The sequence below is a fragment of the Crinia signifera genome, chromosome 6 (assembly GCF_055691185.1).
Source record: "Crinia signifera chromosome 6, ASM5569118v1, whole genome shotgun sequence".
NCBI classification, from domain to species: domain Eukaryota; kingdom Metazoa; phylum Chordata; class Amphibia; order Anura; family Myobatrachidae; genus Crinia; species Crinia signifera.
In genome coordinates this window covers 79,714,247-79,735,578 of record NC_139222.1, presented here as the reverse complement: position 1 = coordinate 79,735,578, position 21,332 = coordinate 79,714,247, and the positions used below count along the sequence as shown (strand labels likewise).

Below are 21,332 nucleotides of genomic sequence, written 5' to 3'. Positions count from 1 at the left end.
CTTCCCCCAGTAAACCTATGCTGTTTTGGATCCTGTAAATTGCTGGTTTTGAGATATTCTACAACTCTTTGTTTTAAGAGGTGTTTCCATCAATTTCCCTACTACTGATGTAAGGCTCACTGGTCGATAGTTGCTTACCTCTTCCTTGCTTCCACTTTTGTGCAGTGGGACTACATTCACTGTTTTTCAGTCCTCTGGGATTACTCCAGTAGCTAGTGACTGGTTGAATATTTCTGTTATTGGTTTTACCAGCTCACCTTTAAGCTCTTTTAGTATCCTTGGATGTATCCCATCTGGCCCCATTGATTTATCCACTTTCAGTTTTGAGAGTTCTGTGAGGACTTTCTCCTCCTGTAAATGTACTTGTCTCTTCCTCAGTTTTCTGACTATACTTGCAACTTAACTGTGGCCCCTTCCCCTCTCTTTCAGCAGTGAATACTGAGCAGAAATAATTATTAATATTATCTGCTATTACATTGTCCCCCTCAAGAAAACTTCCACTCTCTGTCTTCAGCCTAATTATTCCACTTTTTTTTTCTCCTTTCACTTATATACCTAAAAAAAGTTTTCCCCCCTTTACCCACTGACTGGGCCATTTTCTCTTCATACATGATTTTTGGACAGGAAGAAATGTCACTGTGTGGTGCACCAATAGAGGATTTATTAAAATGTAACCTTTATTAATGTCGGTTAAAAGTATAGTGAAATAAAATGACACAAAACATAAAAGACATACACATTCTCGTTAAAAAAGGATAGAAGTTATCCTTACGACGTGGGGTCCCACACTCCTTATTCCTAATTTCCACTTAAATTGGAGTGCTTACACTGTCTAGTAGTATATTGAGTATTCTTTATACATATATGGCGGATAGTGAACACATAGGTCTCAATTGAGGTCAATTCAAATTACCCCCATCATTGGGGAAAGGTTGTTGCAACTCCAAACAAACTGTCAGGGTAGGTGTACCACTTTTCAATTAGAAGATATAGCGTGTATGGCAGCGTGAAAATATAATTCAAGTGACCAGTGCTGGTATTGGGGGGCACCGGTGGCTGCTCAAAACTAGTACTGATACGCTGATTGTGTTTATTTAATAATAGCGCTAATCACACAGTATCTAATATGTAGGCAGCGTGAGAATACAATTTGAATTAGCCGGTGCTTACATCTGAGAGTATCGGTAGCTGCTCAGTGTGTGGTACTCACACGCTGACTGAGCGTATCAGTGGCAGCGGTGATCGCTGCACGTTGACTGAACGTAGCAGTAGTAGCGTTAAACCCACAGTCCCTGGAGTGCGGCGTGCTCTATTGTGACACGCCGTCTCACAATTAACAGGACTGTGTGACAGTTATAATATGCTAGAGTAGATAGGCATGCGCCCTCAGCCAACGGGCTGTATGTTCATGCGCCCGTTCAATATCACAATTATTAAGCTAGACAGATCAAAATTTGTACATTTCAATGGGGGTGGGGGTAGCCCACGAAGTGTACGGTCGGCGTACGCTTCGCTAATGAGCTTCGTCAGGACCAGTCGAAGGTATATCCTGGTATAGCTAACTTCTTGATAGAAACCACGGGATCTATTTACTAAGCCTTGTAAAAAATGGATGGGAGTTACAGTACTAGCCAATCAGCTCCTAACTGCCATGTCACTCATACCTCAAAACTGTCCCGATCCCGTTGTGTTTATCCTGCTAATTGGACACTGTTCCACCTGAGCATCTGGTGATCAATGAGTAGATTCTGTGCGCATGCAGCATGGGAGCTGCTCTGTAGCACTGGTCATGTCCCCAAAATGACAAAAATGTGGGTCGCAGCACTAGGCTATGCTCCCTCCACCTGGTACAGGTGATGCAAAAACACCTCCCAGATATAAAAGGTAATTTTACTACACAAGCTAGTAGTGCATGAAATATGTTTTTATTTGTAGTTGATTTTGGTTATAATATAATAATTTATTTGTCTATAGCAGCCTTCGTTTCATTAACCCCTTCAGTGGTACTCCTGAGAATTTCCTGGTGTTTGCTTCAGTACGCAGACTGGCAAACCCCGAAAATTGACGGTAGTGCCACTGCCTGCGCTCCCTCTTGCCGGGCTGAGCTTCGGCGGCTGCCCGGTTCTGCTTCCCTCCTCCCTGTTCTGTGCGGCATGACCTTATAACATCATGCTGCACATTGCCAGGGGGCAGGGCCAGGCAGCAGCTGATAGACAGCTCAGCTGATAGTGCTGGCCAGACCCAGGGACACAGTGTTGGGTTGTTGTTTTTTTTAGGGAGTGCTCCCCAGAAAATACTCGCCCAGTGGGTAGCGCTCCCTAAAAAAAAAAAAACCACTGAAGGGGTTAATGGTTCTTGGTTGATGTTTGTAGACCTCAGCTTTCAAATGATCCTGAGGCCTTTCAAGAAGCTGATGAGGATTGTTTTCATCTAAGTAATGAAAATCCTTCTAGTCAACATAGCCAGACCAAAAACAAATAAATAAGCTTATGGTGTGTACACACGGGGCGATATATTGCTAGCAATATATCGCCAGCAATCACATTGCTCAGTGTCTCCTTCTCATCAGCGGGGGGGGCGGAGAGACCCGAAGGCAGGAGGGAGGGAGCGAGCAGACGCTGCTGCTGTCACTTTGAAGGCAGGAGGGAGCAGGGGGCGGGGGGGAGCAGCAGCCGCTGTCACTTGGAAGGGAGGAGTGAGGGAGCAGCGGCACGGGGCGTGCAGCAAGGGAATCCTTCTGCCGCTGTCCTCCCTGGCGCTGACCTCCTTGTCAGCGCCTGGGGAAGCCGCTGCTCCTGCGACCAGCGACCATTAGGGAGTGCACACGGGAGCGTGCAGCTGACGATTTTATCGGCAGCAGCACTCCAAATAACTGGGAATATGGTCGCTCAGAGACCATATTCCCAGTGATTTCAGCCAATATTGCCCCCGTGTGTACATTAGTCAAAAAATTGCAATGATAATGCCAGAATGGGATTATTGGAGAGAGATGCCAGCCAATCGGCTTTGGTCATTTTTCCACCACCTGTAAATTGACAGAAACTGATTGGTTGGTACTTTTTCCTCTCTGCTTTATCTCTCTGAGGCTTGATACATGTGCCCGTTTGCCTTTATATCATTAGACAGTCTTGTGTTGTCTAACAAAGTTTGTCTTGTAAATTAAATACGTTATCGTTCTCATTAATTGTGATAGTTTACTTTACCGAGGTTGATTGCTGAGGCGATGGCCAAAGCGATAAGTGCTTCATTTTGCATAATTGCGTGCTCGCTTGTTGTCATGGATATTAGAGGCTTCACTCCTTTGGCCTTCTGAATAGCTTTCACAACTTCCTGTGAGTATCAAAGAAAAATCGTTGCAAACGGCGTACTGCATTTGTCAACGCTTTAGTAATTGTTTATATAACAGTACATATACATTTTGGTGATCGTCCTAAATAATCAGGGTATATTTGTTCAATTCAGTTGTATTTTGGCCTAAAGATAATTGGATGTTAATGCCATACTTGTGACTTGCTGTGCCGTAAGAGTGATGCCAAGAGTCGATTTGCTTCTCCTCGTACCCCAACGTGGTCCTTGGCTTCACACCACTGCACGAGTCTGTCCAATAGCTTGGAATCCTGACCCAGAATCCTGGCTGTGTCCGCTATACAGAAGTAGAATGCAAAATATGTATAATATGAGATTGCCTATTGGACAGATTTTGTTACTTAGAAAAGTGATTGCTTATACTTATGCAATTGTGCCAACTAAAAGTACAGACCAGCTGTTAGCAGTGAGCTAAACAAATAACTTATTGGTAAATACTGTATCCTAATATCTATTGTACCTATAATTTATTAACTTACTTTACAAAATACCATCTAAGAATAATTTTTCTACAGAAACTTTGTTTTTTATTGGCTTGTGCCCCCTAAAAAAAAAAAAAAGTATCATCATGCTGTTATAGCATACTAAAATGAGACTGCAAGAATAAGGTTGACATAGCTTAGGTCGACATGGTCAAAATTTTGACATATTTTTCATGCTTTTGGGTTTATGTCGACATGGACACCATATAAGTGGGCCGCGTCCCCTTACTGCGCTCACCATGCTGCTAAAGTATGAAAAAAGTCCTTAAAAAAAAAAAGGAAAAAAAAAACAACCCTTGTCTACTTTTTTCATACCAACATATTGTTTGTGTCGACATTTAGACTTTTTGTTGTGTGTCAATCTATGGTCTGTCAACCTATTGACTGTTGACCTCCCGACCACATCCCACCAAAAGCCATAACTGTACTGCTATGCTGTAAGACCGTAATAAAGTGCAGGATAATCGGTCGGAATACACCAGCATCGCACTTTTCCATGCACCTCAAAGAGGTACTTGGGGTACACCAGCATGGCACATTTTACTAAGTGTAAATAATGTGGCACATCGCCAACAATGTCATTGTCACTGCTGATGTGGTAATTGTAACATTAGTAGCTGATTTGACATAAAACCGACCATTTGGGATATTTAAAGAAAAAAAAAATTGCAACTTAACTGTTTTTCTTCATTGTTATTTGAAGACATTAAGTACAGATTGTCACCAAATAATTGCTAAGCTAATACTTCACTAACCTCATATATAAAGAAATACTTTTGCTTTAAAAGCCTCTCACATACTGTATGTATTTGTTTGTATAAAATATTCATTGTTATTGTGTTGTGGTTTTCATGTTTTCAAGCACATATAGTACAGTACATGTAGTGACCAGCTTCTTCCGATACCTTGGCCATCAGTCAGCATCCTCAAAGTTCCCAGAAGTTTGAACTGAACTGGAGGCATCTCTGACCTCAGCAGCATCTGAATTCTATCGGCCACTCCTTCCTCCAGCATTTTCACTTTGTTCATCACTAAGAACAAGACATGATATTAAAAAAAGGAATATTTTTTTTTACTTACATCCTCATACAAGGTACTTTACAATATGTATCATATATTGCTACTATTTAGTTACAAAAAGTGGTAAGCATCTGTGAAGGGAATTTATAGAATTTAGTGCAAACCTTGCTTCCTTTTGAGACAACTTGGATAAATGACACTCAAAGGAAATGTGGTGTATATATAAGAATTGTTTTGGGCACAAACCACAATAAGTAATACACTACTCAAAAAAATAAAGGGAACAATTAAACAACACAATGTAACTCAAAGGAAGCAACACTGAGTGACAATCAATTTCACATGCTGTTGTGCAAATGGAATAGACAACAGGTGGAAATTAGCAAGACACCCCCAATAAAGGAGTTGTTCTGCCGGTGGTAACCACAGACCACTTCTCAGCTCCTATGCTTTCTGGCTGATGTTTTGGTCATTTTTGAAAGCTGGCGGTGCGTTCGCTCTAGTGGTAGTATAAGACTGAGTCTACATCCCACACAAGTGGCTCAGGTAGTGCAGCTCATCCAGAATGGCACATCTATGTGAGCTGTGGCAAGAAGGTATGCTTCGTCTGTCATCATAGTGTCCAAAACATGGAGGTGCTACCAGGAGACAGGCCAGTACATCAGGAGACGTGGAGAAGGCTATAGGAGGGCAACAGCCCAGCAGCAGGACCGCTACCTCCGCCTTTGTGCAAGGAGGAACAGGAGGAGCACTGCCAGAGCCCTGCAAAATGACCTCCAGCAGACCACAAATGCGCATGTGTCCACTCAAACGGTAAGAAACAGACTCCATGAGGGTGGTATGAGGGCCCAATGTCCACAGGTGGGGGTTGTGCTTACAGCCCAACACCGTGCAGGATGTTTGGCATATGTCAGAGAACACCAAGATTGGCAAATTCGCCACTGAATTCGCCTGTGCTCTTCACAGATGAAAACAGGTTTGCACTGAGCATGTGACAGAGTCTGGAGATGCCAAGGAGAACGTTATGCTGCCTGCAACATCCTCCAGCATGATCAGTTTGGCAGTGGGTCAGTGATGGTGTGTGGTGGCGTTTCTTTGGGGGGGGGGCAGCACAACCCTCCATGTGCTCGCCAGAGGTAGTCTGACTGCCATTAGGTACTGAGATGAGATCCTGACACCTTGTGAGACCATATGCTGGTGCGGTAGGCCTTGGGTTCCTCCTAATGCAAGACAATGCTAGACCTCATGTGGCTGGAGTGTGTCAGCAGTTCCTGCAAGACGAAGGCATTGATGCTATGGATTGGCCGTCCCGTTCCCTGGACCTGAATCCAATTGAGCACATCTGGGACATCATGTCTCGCTCCATCCACCAATGCCACGTTGCATCACAGACTGTCCAGGAGTTGGCAGATGCTTTAGTCCAGGTCTGGGAGGAAATCCCTCAGAAGACCATCCGCCACATCATCAGGAGCATGGCCAGGCATTGTAGGGAGGTCATACAGGCACGTGGAGGCCACGCACACTACTGAGCCTCATTTTGACTTGTTTTAAGGACATTACATCAAAATTGGATCAGCCCTTAGTGTGTTTTTCCACTTTAATTTTGAGTGGGACTTCAAATCCAGACCTCCATGGGTTAATACATTTGATTTCCATTGATAATTTTTGTGTGATTTTGTTGTCCGCACATTCAACTATGTAAAGAACAAAGTATTTAATAAGAATATTTCATTCATTCAGATCTAGGATGTGTTATGTTAGTGTTCCCTTTATTTTTTTGAGCAGTGTACTTTTAGGAGTGATTGAGGTAATTTAATTGCTCAACAAGATGTTTCATTTATTATATTTGCTAAATGAAGTTCATATCCTTTCAGATATTTCAATATTTCAGACCGGGCAGACGCCGCCAAGGTTACTCTCCTGCACTCCTGACCCACAGAAACGGCAATTGCCAGTCCATGCCGCTAGACACTACAATGGACATTTCCACCTGCACGCACATTTCAAACCATCGGACACCTAAACCCGGGCAGACACCAGAAATACTTTATACGGCACAGCCTATCCACCTGCCACACTTCAAAACCGTCAGCAGGCGCGCTATCTACTGCACGAGCACCACAGTGGGTTCACCCAGAGATAAAAGAACCCAAGAAACTTTCACCCCTAAAAAACAGTGCTGTGAGTATTATATGGGTTAAACCAACCCCTTTTTTATACTAGCTAAGAGACTATCACTGTCGCTATTTCCGACGGGAAATAGTGGCTGGCACCTTTTCAATGCGGTCTTGCCCGACAGCGTTGAAGAGGCAGATCAACAGAATGGACCCGTTTTGTCGATAACGGCCGTGAATATCGCCAATCCACGGCCATTTACACGGACACGCCCCTTTTTCACCAATCACCAAGCGGGACATTGAATCCTGCATGGCGATATGCTGTTGAGCAAAATGAAACCGGTCCAGGATCACTGTTGTCGGGATGGATACCCCCCCTATATGTTTTATGAGATCTGCATACATCTCTAAGCCAGGACGCCGCCCTATACTCCCAATAAGCCAGGAGGCTACGGACTGAATTTAGATACAAATTGTGTATATCTTTAATTTTATACCCCAAGTGACCCTCAGTTGCTTATCATTATAAAGAGTCATTCATTTAAGTTTCCTTTCTCACCAAAAAAAGTCACTGTGGGGTTTCCAAACCACCAGACTCCGTGATAGTGTTACCTTCTAATATCCAGCATTGTGCATATAGTCCTCTATACTCCGGTGTCCTTTTTTTCTTTATGTACATTTGTTTCTATATTTTTTTTTTATTATTTCCTGTATACAAATTATATATTCTAGTGTTTATTGTGCAATCTAAGTAAATTACTATGCTATAGTACACCACAAAAGAACAATAAAGCATTAAAGTCAGTGGTAACAAGTGCAGAAAAATTTAAAGTTGTGTGTAAAAGTATAATAAATATATAAGTAAGCCTGCTTGAAGCAAAGGCTTCGAAGGGTAGTCTGCTACCTTGTGATTGCCTCTGTGTTCGGGCATGTATGAGCGAGAAAGAGATGTAGTTTCACTCACTGCCAACAGACGGCAGTGTTTTGGAGACACACAAACGGATGCTAGCAGTGGCGGATTCAGGGGGGGGCACCCGGGCACGTGCCCCCCCTGTCATTAGTTTTGTAGATGAGGACCAGAGCTTTCCAACGAGCCCAGCCCCATGTCTCTAGCCCCCCGGGAACCGGAGATATCGCCTGGCAAAGCTGTAACATTTTTTCCCATAGGATAACATGGGACCCGTCAATTCCGACCCCCACCCGGTTCCGACAGCTGCCAGTTCCCCGCCGGCATCACAGGAGCTTGTGATTGATGTTATTCAATTCCAAATCGCTGGGCCTTCAATATGATACCAGGATGGTCCATATCGGTCAATCGGTTCCAGAGATATAGCGTGTAAATCGTTTTTTTTTTATTTTTGAAATGTAATTTCATGGCTGTTCATGTTCTTTGAGGGCAGATTACTCTGGAACCAAACGTTCCAGTTTTACTGGACCAAAATCATTCAAAGCCCACTCAAAAGTTCTTCAATATGATACTTGTCTCATGTAAATGGGTCAGTTAGTTCCGAAGATATAGCCGGTTAAATGAGATAACTGGTTAAAGGGGGGGAGGGGTGGTTTTCTCTCCCCCTCACACCAGAAAATGCAGGGACTAGGCTGGTGTAAAAGGGGCCAACCTGGGAATGCATTTTCTGGTGTGAAATGGGTATTATTTCAAATAGCTGGGACCTGCAGTGCTCGGAATACAGCCAGGCTCTGCCACTGTCAGTGGCTATCACTTCTGCCTGGCGGCGGCTGTCCCCCATTTACCACAAGCATGTATTCCCCGTTGGCAATGAGCATGTAATCCCACATGGCAACGAGCATGGAACCTCTGGCAATGAGCATGGAACCCTTGGCAATGAGCATGTAGATAAGTAGCACTTACTGTATGTAGCATAATTTTTAATAGGCATTATGGTGTTTGGCATAATACATAATGGACATCATGCCGTGTAACTTAACGTGCAATGGACATTATGGTGTAAATGTTTAATGCGCGCCTTTGGTGGACAATGAATTTTGTCTTAATCTGTGTGGCATTATGTGAATTCTGGCTCAATCCGTGTGGCATTATGTGAATTTTGTCTCAATCCGTGTGGCATTATGTGAATTTTGGCTCAATCTGTGTGGCATTATGTGAATTTTGGCTCAATCCGTGTGGCATTATGTGAATTTTGGCTCAATCCATATGGCATTTTATGAATTTGGCTCAATCCGTGTGGCATTATGTGAATTTTGGCTCAATCCATGTGGCATTATGTGAATTTTGGCTCAATCCACGTGGCATTTTATGAATTTGGCTCAATACTTGTGGCATTATGTGAATTTTGGCTCAATCCATATGGCATTTTATGAATTTGGCTCAATCCGTGAGGCATTATATGAATTTTGGCTCAATTCATTTGGCATTATGTGAATTTTGACACAATCCATGTGGCATTATGTGAATTTTGGCTCAATCCATTTGGCATTATGTGAATTTTGGCTCAATCCGTGTGGCATTATGTGAATTTTGACACAATCCATGTGGCATTATGTGAATTTTGACACAATCCATGTGGCATTATGTGAATTTTGGCTCAATCCATTTGGCATTATGTGAATTTTGGCTCAATCCGTGTGGCATTATGTGAATTTTGACACAATCCATGTGGCATTATGTAAATTTTGACACAATCCATGTGGCATTATGTGAATTTTGGCTCAATCCATTTGGCATTATGTGAATTTTGGCTCAATCCGTGTGTTATTATGTAAATTTTGGCTCAATCCGTGTGGCATTATGTGAATTTTGACACAATCCCTGTGGCATTATGTGAATTTTGGCTCATTCCATTTGGCATCATGTGTAAGGGGCAAGTATAATGGGCTCTAGTACTTTGTTGCATAATGTGTAGAAGTTGTATATGGTGTTGTACACTACACTCAAGGACATGCCCCCTGTTGAGTGGCCACACCCCCTTTTCCAGAGCACGCCTTCGGCACGCGCACAACTACATCCTTCACTTTTGTTGCCATGGTGGGCCTGCGTACTTTAAATGCCATGGCCTATTTTAATCCCATTCCCACCCTCTCTCTGCCGCTCTCTTAGCATGTACACTGGCACCACTAACACTGGCCCTCCCCCACCTAAACCCTCTTTTATCATGGTGCCCCCCCTGTCATTTTATCCTGGATCCGCCCCTGGATGCTAGACATGTATAGATGATATATGTAGATTGTTCCAAAGGAAAAGAAAAACTCGCTTTGATGGTTAGAATGTATTGAAGCAGAGCAACCTCTGTGCAAATGATCAGAAGTTAATTTGTTCAGCCACCTAGGGCATGCATAACCCTATTCAATGCTAGAAGGTGCCTCATTGTGTTTCAATCTCCTTGTAAAAATATATATGCAAGCCAGTGTAGCTACTTGCATTGATTAGCTCTAGATCTAGGATTATTTTCAGGCAAGTTGAAAGTGCTTTAAAATGATGCAATTATGGAATCAGCTTTTATTGTTGTGTTCCAAAGTCTTGGCTTTAAATGAGGTCTGTTTTGTTATCAAGCCATCATGTTCAGAGAGAAATAATTTGTAATGAGCTGCAGCTCGCCCCCATTCCCCCGATTGCACATTTGGTTTCTTTAGCTAATTAGAATGGAAAACTCATTTTCTAAGTTCTGTGTTCTCAGTACAGCGGGCAGAGGAAAAGCACTGTAGGTGCGCTGTTATATTTACTAATAGATGTATTGCTTTTCAGAGATGAACAAATCTTAATGTGCGCATTTAAATTACCAACCAATCTGACGATCGTTACAACTCCGTGTCTTTTTTTATTTTTGTTCATCGTGGACGGAATTTTATTTATGATTTTCCTTTGAAGCGAAACAGACCAATTATTACTCGCCTACTGTCTGTGTCCAATTCCTCATAATGCTAAATCTATATTCAAAACACCACGGTTTACCCACTGCCCAGGTACAGGTCATGTATCTTCTTTTGTTATAACTATGTGGACAATGAAAGAGCATTTTCTACTGCAGTGACCCCTGCTGCAAATATCCTCCTATCTACGATTCCCAGGCCTGTCCGTACGAGCTCTGAGCTATTATTAAAAAAAAAAAAAAAAAAATGCCATGGATTTGGTAATTATTTTTCCTGCACGCTTCATAAGGTAATTGATGGATTACATTGCATGTGTCCTTCTGCTATGTTGGATATGATGGATGACTCGCTTAACGCTCCTGCTTACAGCATTTTCCGATTACAAGAAGAAAAATCTCTTCTAATGCTTTTTTTTTTCTTCTTCCCTCCCATCTTCCGTCCTCCTAATAGATTCGGGGGTATTTCAAAACCTGACAATAATTCAATAAAAATGTTTTGGAATCAATACATGCAAATCCTTAAATTGAGTTTAACAAATGGAAAAAGCTCTATGCCAAAGCATTATGTGCCTGCAGGATATTACATTTTTTTTAACTCTTTCTCTGGGCAGCTGAGCTAACGAGGGTACCAGCCAATCTCCTAGCAGGGTGAACTATTTTAGGATGAAGTGCTGGCTTGATCTATCAAAGATTACATTACGCTGGTCCGATTTATCATGAGAGCGTGAATTCAAAGTAGAAATCCACCACATAAGTAATGTTCACTTCTGCTCGATGTGTCATTCATTTAATACTGTTGCAGTAAACACTTCAAAATATCAGATGCTGGGTGGGGGCGTCTGTGCAAAGTTATAGATGTAGTCAACAGCCAGTAATGTATCATTTAATGCACTTTCATTCAAGAGACCTTTTTTTTTTTTTTTTACTTTTTGTGTTTTTTTGTGTGTGTTTTTTTAGACTGCTTTATATTTTGTAAGCAAAAGTTTTTTGTTTTTTTTAGTTCAAACTTTTTTCCCCCACTGGGTTAGACCATTTGTGTAGCTCCGGTTTGGCGAGATTAAAAGACATTTAGAATTTATTTCATGATCGTGTTACCTGCACAGATCTGCTGTAATCCTCATCCCAACATGTCTCCAATTTATTTTTATAAATTGTAAATAATGAGAGTCTGATACTGTAGGTTGCTAAGTTTTACCTATATCTATGAAACTTGCTGTAAAAAACCCTTTATGTGGTGCATGACTTACACAATGGTATAATAGTTGTTATGGGCTGTTCATACTGAACAAAATTATTGGTTGGTAAGTACAGGCGACTTGCAGTGTAATTATCAAGTCACGGCAGTGAAGATGGGGTCATTTAAAGAGTATACAGATGTGTCCTTTTTCAATACGGCCACATGACGTAACCCGCCAGGTGTAAGTAAATGGCCAGCTTTTCTGCAATTTGGCCCACGGTTTTATGCAGCTAAAGATTCTACAATTTTTCATAGATATTTTTATTTTGGGCTATTCAATTTGGACAGCCAAAAAAAAAAAAAAAGTTTAGCCCGAAAAAACACAAATTAAATTGAATCTGTGTGTTTTCACTAGAAACTGGGCTGTTTTTCGGGGATTTTGCTACGCATGTCTGTGGCAGGTGAAACAAAATCCCTGCTAATCGAGTATGTTTGAATAGCCCTCTGGTAACACAATTACCCCATATCAATTTCACCATGCGATGACTAGGATACCCCGACACTTGTATACCTGTGTGTCTCGGGAGCACAAGGGAGATTTACCCACATTTCCTGCACTGGCACAACTATGCTACCTTCTTGGTGTTGCAATGCATAATACATGGCAACTGCATCATGGTTGGGCTTACATGCATCCCCTCCACCTGCCACACTTCCCCCAGTCCCTGGCCCACACAATGTTTTAGCTTCCCTGCACATCCCGTCATCAATTCTTCTCCCAGCCACTTAACAAATAAAGAGGGCAGAATCCAAGATAATGGGCATCCTGGAGAACTCTCTGGAATTTGGTTATTCCAGGAAATGTATGTTTTTATGCTACATAATCATCTACAGAATTCTGCTCAGCAATAAATAACATGCATATTGGCCAACTAGTGATTTTAAGGGACACCTTTCTGTAGACCCTGTGAGTCTATTCTTACCAACTTTCTAGCTGCACCATGCGAGAGAGAGAAGCTGGGTCAGTACAACAGGTAGGCGGAATGGGGCCGTAGGGGGCAGTCATCCCTCCTATTTAATACAAGGCAATGTAAAGGTGGGTGGGCACCTTATGACGCAAATTGCATCCACTTCCCCAGTACAGTTTACAGATGGATATCGGAAGCCCACCATCAAATGATGGCTGGGCTTCCGCAATCTAATCTTTCGATGTGATGGGCACCAACCATCTAATCAGAAGAATTCAATAGAATATAAATTTATATGATCAGCCCAGCCACGCATGTGCACCATCGGAACACCATCAAATGTTTCCCAAATGTTGTCATCGAATGGTAAAAACACTACCATTGAATAAAAAACATCAATAGTAGTGGCCATCCCTACTACAGTTTCAAGGACAGCTACAGAGGGTGCGGGGGGCTGTGGACAGTTCCAGAAGCCTTTTCTACTCTTCTGGGGTGCAAGTAGCAGCACACAATTTTCAGAGAGCCCTTGTGCCTATCCAGGAGAGTATTCATTTATGAGTGAGTCTATATCTTCATAAATATCAATAAATTGTTAGCAGCCTTATTTGCTATTTTTATCCTTTGCTTAATTACATATTCTGTAGTAAATCACTTTAAGAAAAGTATAGATGGCCATAGCAATTCAATCCTCATTAACTATAAATGGGATTAAAGCTTAATCCCAATTACCATTAATGAGGATTGAATTGCTATGGCCATCTATATTTTTCTTTAAGCAATCATTAAGCAAAAGCCTTTTTGTCCTAAGTTAGCAATAGTGCATTAGTGATAGGGGCCCCAGCCCAAGTAGCACCCTCTGCCCAAAATTTGTTTTCCGCTTTGGCGATATCGGGACAGCCAATAGATGCCGAGTAATGGATGTACATACAGGGGTTTTTATGCACAGATGCCTTGCACCAAGCTATCGAGCACCTGTAACACTGTAAGCAAACAATGTGTTATATGCAGATGGGGAAGGGCTCCTGTGAGCTGCTGGATGGGACAGGAGAAGGCTAGCAGAGAAGGTCGTCTAAGGGCTGCTGGCTGGGGCTAGAGAAGAAGGGAGGAGGTGGAGCAGCTGGAAACAAGAAAATCTCCAGTAGTGACTGCCTTACTGGGGTGGTTCCCCAAAATTAAGTATCCATTTTATTTAAATTTGTATTTTTTATTTTCATTTAATGAGATATTTTATGAAATTAGCAGTTGCACTGACATACAATGTATTATATTACCTGGTATAGCAAGGTTGCGTAGTGCACTTAGAGCTGCATGTTGAACTGCCACATCTCCATTCTCAACATGTTCTTCTAACAGGTCTAAAAGTTTGTGGACTACCCCCAGCTGTACCATCCGCACACAGTTAGTGTCTGAGGAAAAAAGAAACAATTGTGAATAAGAAAGCTTTGCTATACAATAGTTAAGCATGTACCAATCAGAAGTAAGCCCCCAACCAAACCATTCCCTATAAATGGTAATATTTTCAAATATATCAAGGGTTTTAACAAGGTTTCAAATATATCAAGGGTTTTAACAAGGTACAGGTGGGAGACATTCTTCACAGGAAGAGGAGCAGCAGAACACGAGGACATGCACTGATACTAGAGGGAGGAAGATTCAGGGGAAATGTGAGGCAGAATTACTTCACAGAAAGAGTAGTAGATAAGTGGAATAGCCTACCATCAGAGGTGGTAGACGCAAATACAGTAGTACAATTTATACATGCTTGGGATAAGCATATTGATATCCTTACAAAAAAATAAGGATCAAATATGGTTTGAGGTAACATGTTTAAAAAAGGGGCAGACTAGATGGGCCAAGTGGTTCTTATCTGCCGTCAAATTCTATGTTTCTATGGTACAGATGGGGCAGGCCTCTTCCTTGCTGGCAAATCGCCAGAACGTCACTGCTGGCGATCCGCCAGCAGCCTGGCCAGCCATCTGACTGAGACGCGTGTGCGTCTCACGCGCACACGCATCTCAATCTCCGTCGGCGGGGCAACGGGAACCCTGTCCGTCTCCGCCTCAGGGAGACGGACAGGGATGGGGGGGGGGGGGTGCGGCCAGGCGGCGGGGACCCCGGGTTACCGCCGACAAGCCGGCGGTGACCTGGGGGAGCGGCTGGAAGCGCCGTCGGAAGGGGACACGCGCGCGTCCCCTTCTCGCAATCGATATGGCACTGGTGGGGGATGGCGGCTGGCTTCGCCATCCCCTGCCAAGATGGGACCTACCCCATCTGTATATACTTGCAATGCTCTCTGCTTAGGTGGTATCACTATCATATTGTACAGATATTGGGCACAGGTCAGATGTAGTTGGAGCTGTTCTCTTTGCCACCAAGTACCAATTATTAGTACTTACTGCATGCGCAGGACCTTTTCTGTGCATGCCCATATGGGTTCTTGCAATGCAAGATGCCAGTGGACTATCAGTGATTGACAGTCTACTGCCATCTGTTGGGTGGGGGGGGGGGCAGAGGGCAGGGATCTCTGTCATTGCACGGAAACTTCCTGGCCTCTGCAATGGACAACTTTCATGGCACCATGGCTGCCTGAAGCCACTCTATGTTGAGTCCACTGATCTAATTCTGCATTTTGGAATGCAGGTTGGAGCAACACTGCAGCAGTGGTGCTTGTAACATTGGCCCTTATTCTGGTTGGTGCGGCCAGAGCCGCACACGGGGCTCCGGCCGCACAAACCAATCCCCGCCCACCCTACGGATCGCCACGGCCGTCCGTACACGGACGGCTGGCGATCCGCATAAAAATGGTGGAGGCGTACGCCTCCACCATGGTGGGAGCTGCCCCCTGCATTCGATGGTCGTCGACCATCGAAGGCAGGTCCGCACGCCCCGGCAGCTCCCGCAAGCTGAGACCACACGGACAATCGTCCGTGTGGTAGCTTGTATGGGGGCTGAAAGCTGACATCCGGCGACGTCAGCTTTCCGCCCCCATGAGTTGCGTCATGCCCTCATTACCATGCATACGCCCCGCGTTTGCATGGGAACGCCCATGAAACGCGGGGCGTACACATAGGGAAATGAGGGCATGAAGCCTCTCACGCCCCTATACGCCCCCTTTGCGGCGGACGAAATACGTCTGCGGCGAAGGGGGCTGCACATGCGCAGATTGACCTCTGCGCATGTGCAGAGTAAAAACATCGGCGGTACGGCCGCACGCGGGCCGTACCGCACGAAGCAGAATAAGGGCCAAAGTGCTATCACTGCTGCTTTATGATTGAAACGCCAACCACATCTAAATTAGGCTTACTCTTCTTGAAACTGAAGACATTAGGGGAAATCTTCTAAGATGTTAGTTCTATTTCACATGGGATGTTGCTCTGGGCAACCAAACTAATTGTATCTATTATCTTCTAGAAGGTGCTAAATAAATAAGTAGTAGATTCTGATTGGTTGACAGTAGTAAAAACCCATGTGAAATAGAACTCCCATCTTAGTACATTTCCCCCATTATGTTGATGCAAACAGGACTAGCTAGAAAGTGTAAAAGTGAAAGGACAATGGTGGGGCTGCAGTGCAGTTCAAAATTTAAAATAGTGGCAGTTGGTGTGGCTTCCCTAACTGCCATTCCAAACTAACTCACTGGCAGTGGGTGTGGATGCCCTATTTGTATTTTGAACTGAGCTGCATCCCCACCTCTGGAGACACCTCTGGGGATAGCTTTACAATATATAATTAGCAACTTGAAAATATTTTTGCGTAATATTTATGGCCTGCACTGGAGGATATTTGTGTACAGTACTGGAAAATCTCTGCGATAAAATTAATCTTGCAAGTTTATAGAGGAAGGGAAAATGGTGTGTGTGTGTGTGTGTGTGTGTGCTACTGTATATATGCACCCTGCCCAGAAAGCAATTTATGTTATGGTGTGAAGGTGGTGGAACCACAGCACTGGGAAGTGCAACACTTCTGTGGACACGCCAATATGGTTATGTGACCACCACCTGCCCCTGCTCAGAGGTCACTAGAATTGTGGGACTCTGAGCAGCTGCCCAATGTGCCTATACAGTATGTTAACATGGCCCTGTCGATACTGGCTAAATTTTGCCAGTCCAAGCACCCTGCTAGCCAGAAGCAAGTGCCATAGGGCAGCAACCGTGCTACCCCTAGGGCCCTGCCCTGATGATGGCTATTCTTGTGTATAGAAATGTGGTATGGTCACATATCTGCATTCATTGTCCACAAATAACAGTATAATTTAAAAAAAATCAGAGAGACAGGAGAAAACGTAACTAAAATTGTTAATAAATATTCCAAACTTTTATTTCCAAATATTTAACTTCACTTCATTCGTTTGCCAAAAGTCTTTCGAGGTATTAAGCTGAGACAATTATTTTTGCCTATAATGTGTCAGCCTCTGGCTTTTCACTTTGTTTCCTGGGTATTCCCTAAAATGATCCATCATAAAACCGAGATTGCAGCTGTCTAGAGAGCGTGTGTCTGCATCATTTTCCTCCTTCTTCCACTACATATATGACCTAGCAATTTTTCTTTCTTTTGTCTGTCACTATCGCCTTTTAATCTGCCCCATGCCTTAAACATTGCCGCCAGTACTAGCACATTCGAGCTTTTCAATCTTCTCTGTGCGGAGATGTCAGATGCTCAATCTTAGTCCAGTTGGGATATCCTAATGGAAGTGAGAACCTTTTGGAGCAATAGAAGAGATGCTGACATATCTATCAGCTGTGATGTTGAATGCTTCATCATTCTCTGAAGGTTAGAAGCAGAAACGAGGACATCGTTCTCCTCCCGCCCTCATTCACAGTCACTACTTTTTAACTTACAAGTGAAAACTATAGTGCTCAAAGGATCTATTAGATTGCAAAGTAGAAGGTTGCATAGATGGCATGGAAAGTACAAATCTTAAAACACAACCAATACAATTGTTTTCTTTCCAGGTTACAGATTATCTATGCAAATATTTTCTAAATATTGTTTGGGAAGAATTCAATTGCTCATGATAATTGGGGGGGGGGGAGCAGGAGGTAGCTTATTCAATTGCTCTCCCATTTCCCCCTAATAGCCTTGTTAACAGTGGCGGTTTTTACCTATCGGCTGCAGCCCCCCAGGTAAAATCTGCCACTGTCTCTGCCTAAAGTGAAGCCAGATGCAGTCTTTGAGACTGCTCTGCCTTCAATGTGACTGGCAGTGACTTTGTATTGGAAGGCCGACCTGCCAGATACACAAGGCAGTTCCATTGGGTAGTGTTCCCTCCCTCCGGGATGCCTTGCTGTGCGCAAATGCGCGGCAGCCCCAAATCGGGTTCTGCGCATGCGCCATACCCAGGAACCTGATTAAGCCTCCGGGGGCTGCTGCAAAGGCAGCCCATGGAGGCTTGGGCCAGTGCATGTGCAGCATGTATGAAGTAACTGAGCATGAGCTGGCCTCGTGCAGGGGACCGGCGGCCGGGATCCCGTGAAGGGCGGCACGTTGATCGCGGCGGGGGCAGCAGCTGCTGGAGCGGAGAGGGGGGCCCCTCCTTCTAAATGGTAAGCGCTGTCACTGCTTGTTAACACCCATTAATGTAGCTTGTTTCCAGGCATTACTGTACGAGGGGCCTAACTCAGCATGGATCGCTAATGCGAGAATTTGCAGTGGACTGCAAGGAGAAAGCTACTGGCCGGACAGAGGGTGAGATGTACTATGCCTTGAAAAGTGATAAAATGGAGAGTGATAAACCACCAACTAATCTGATCCTACCTGCCATTTTTCAAACACCGCCTGTGACATGGCAATTAGCAGCTGATTGGCTGGTGGTTTATCACTCTCTATTTTATCACTTTTCAAGCTTAGTACAACTGGCCCAGAAGGAGAAAACACCACTTGCAAAATTGTGAATGGATTGATAATTGCAATCCATTTGCAAATCCATATTCCTTTCGGGAATTTTGCAATTCCCAAAAGGATTTTGCAGTCTGTGCAATTGTGAGTAGGTCTGACGCTAACAATCATCTGCAACTGAGACAGGGAAGAATTAGCCAGCGGTGACGTCAAAGACCCTCCTGAAAAGCACCTGCCTATGCGTGCGTTTTTCTGACACACCCAGAAAATGACCCCCCAAACGCCAGCTTCCTGACAGTCACATTGCAAGGAGATAGCGTTTACAGACCATACACATATTCTGTCGTTATTCACCGCATGTGCAGTCGTCAACCGTTCGCTTTGTGAAATCAGATTCATCCATTAACCCCTTCCTGACACAGCATGTTTTTGCCTTCCTGACAGAGCCCTTTTTTTCAAATCTGACATGTATCACTTAAGTGGGGATAACTTTTTTTTGCTTTTACTTATCCCAGTGATTTTGAGATTGTTTTTTCGTGACACATTGTACTTCAAGTTAGTGGTAAATTTTCGTCGATACAGTCTGTGTTTTTTTGTGAAAAATACCAAAATGTCGGAAAAAATGGAAAATTTAGCAATTTGCAAAATGTTAAATTTTCTGCTTGTGAGACAAATAATCATACCACTCAAAATAGTTAATAACTAACATAGACCATATGTCTACTTTATGTTTCCATCATTATTTCAACTTCCTTTTAATTTTTTTGGACACTAGGAGGCTTACAATATGAATAGCAAATTTTCAAATTTTCAAGAAAATTTCAAACACTGATTTTTTTAGGGACCAGTTCAGTTCTGATGTGACTTTGAGGGACTTGTATGTGAGACACCCCCATAAATGATGCCATTTCAAAAACTGCACCCCTCACAGTATTCAAAACAGCATTTTGGAAGTTTGTTAACCCTTTAGGTGTTTCACAGGAATTAAAACAAAGTGTAGGTGAAATTTCAAAATTTCATTTTTTTTTTTTTTGCAGATTTGCAATTTTAATACATTTTTCTAAGGAACACAGTACATTTTACTAGAGAAATGTGACTAAAAATTGATTCCCCCAATTCTTTTGTTTTCATAAATATCCTATATGTGGCCCTAGTGTGCACGTTGACCAAACCACAGGCTTCATAATAGAAGGAGCACCTACTTGATTTTGGAGCCTCCTTTTTATGAGATTATTTTTTAGGCACCATGTAGGTTTCTAGGCACCATAAGATGCTAAAAGTTAGGAACCCCCCCACAAGTGATGATGATTGGAAGGATTGATATTTGGATTTTGCAGCACAGATTCTGGTGGAATGTTGGTGGGTGCTATGTCGCATTAGCAAGACCCCCAAAGCACCAATACAGTGGAACCCCCCCACAAGTGACCCCATTTTGCAAACTACACCCCTCAGGGAATTCATCTAGGGGTATAGTGTACATTTCAAACCCCCAGGGGTTTCACCAATTTTGATACAACTGGGCAGTGAAAATGAAAAATTAAATTTTTTTACACAAAAATGCAGTTCTGGCTCAAAATTTGTCATTTTAACAAGGAATGAAGGAGAAAAAGCACCCCAAAATCTGTGCCCCAATTTCTCCCGAGTACGGCAATGCCTCACATGTGACCAAAAAATACCAGTTGGGTGCATGGCAGGACTCAGAAGGGAAGGAGTGATTTTTGGATTTTGCAGCTCAGATTCTGGTGGAATGTTGGTGGGTGCTATGTCGCATTAGCAAGACCCCCCAAGCACCAATACAGTGGAACCCCCCCACAAGTGACCCCATTTTGCAAACTACACCCCTCAGGGAATTCATCTAGGGGTATAGTGTACATTTCAAACCCCCAGGGGTTTCACCAATTTTGATACAACTGGGCTGTGCAACTGAAAAATTACATTTTTTACACAAAAATGCAGTTCTGGCTCAAAATTTTTCATTTTCACAAGGAATGAAGGAGACAAAGCACCCCAAAATCTGTGCCCCAATTTCTCCCGAGTATGGCAATGCCTCACATGTGACCAAAAAATACCAGTTGGGTGCATGGCAGGACTCAGAAGGGAAGGAGTGATTTTTGGTGGTGGAATGTTGGTGGGTGCTATGTCGCATTAGCAAGACCCCCAAAGCACCAATACAGTGGAACCCCCCCACAAGTGACCCCATTTTGCAAACTACACCCCTTAGGGAATTCATCTAGGGGTATAGTGTACATTTCAAACCCCCAGGGGTTTCACCAATTTTGATACAACTGGGCAGTGAAAATGAAAAATTAAATTTTTTTACACAAAAATGCAGTTCTGGCTCAAAATTTGTCATTTTAACAAGGAATGAAGGAGAAAAAGCACCCCAAAATCTGTGCCCCAATTTCTCCCGAGTACGGCAATGCCTCACATGTGACCAAAAAATACCAGTTGGGTGCATGGCAGGACTCAGAAGGGAAGGAGTGATTTTTGGATTTTGCAGCTCAGATTCTGGTGGAATGTTG

General features: G+C 43.3%; 1 protein-coding gene across 2 annotated transcripts in view; it reads right to left on the bottom strand.

The window, feature by feature from the left end:
- Positions 1-21,332, bottom strand: part of LOC146007734 (rap1 GTPase-GDP dissociation stimulator 1-like) — a 116,350-nt gene that overhangs the window by 6,126 nt on the left and 88,892 nt on the right. For both annotated transcript variants that reach the window (XM_083146313.1, XM_083146314.1), the window contains exons 9-12: positions 14,247-14,381; positions 4,754-4,879; positions 3,504-3,643; positions 3,204-3,330 (exon numbers count right to left, since the gene is read on the bottom strand). In XM_083146313.1, the coding sequence (XP_083002439.1) occupies positions 3,204-3,330; positions 3,504-3,643; positions 4,754-4,879; positions 14,247-14,381 (528 nt within the window). The remainder of the gene's footprint in view (positions 1-3,203; positions 3,331-3,503; positions 3,644-4,753; positions 4,880-14,246; positions 14,382-21,332) is intronic.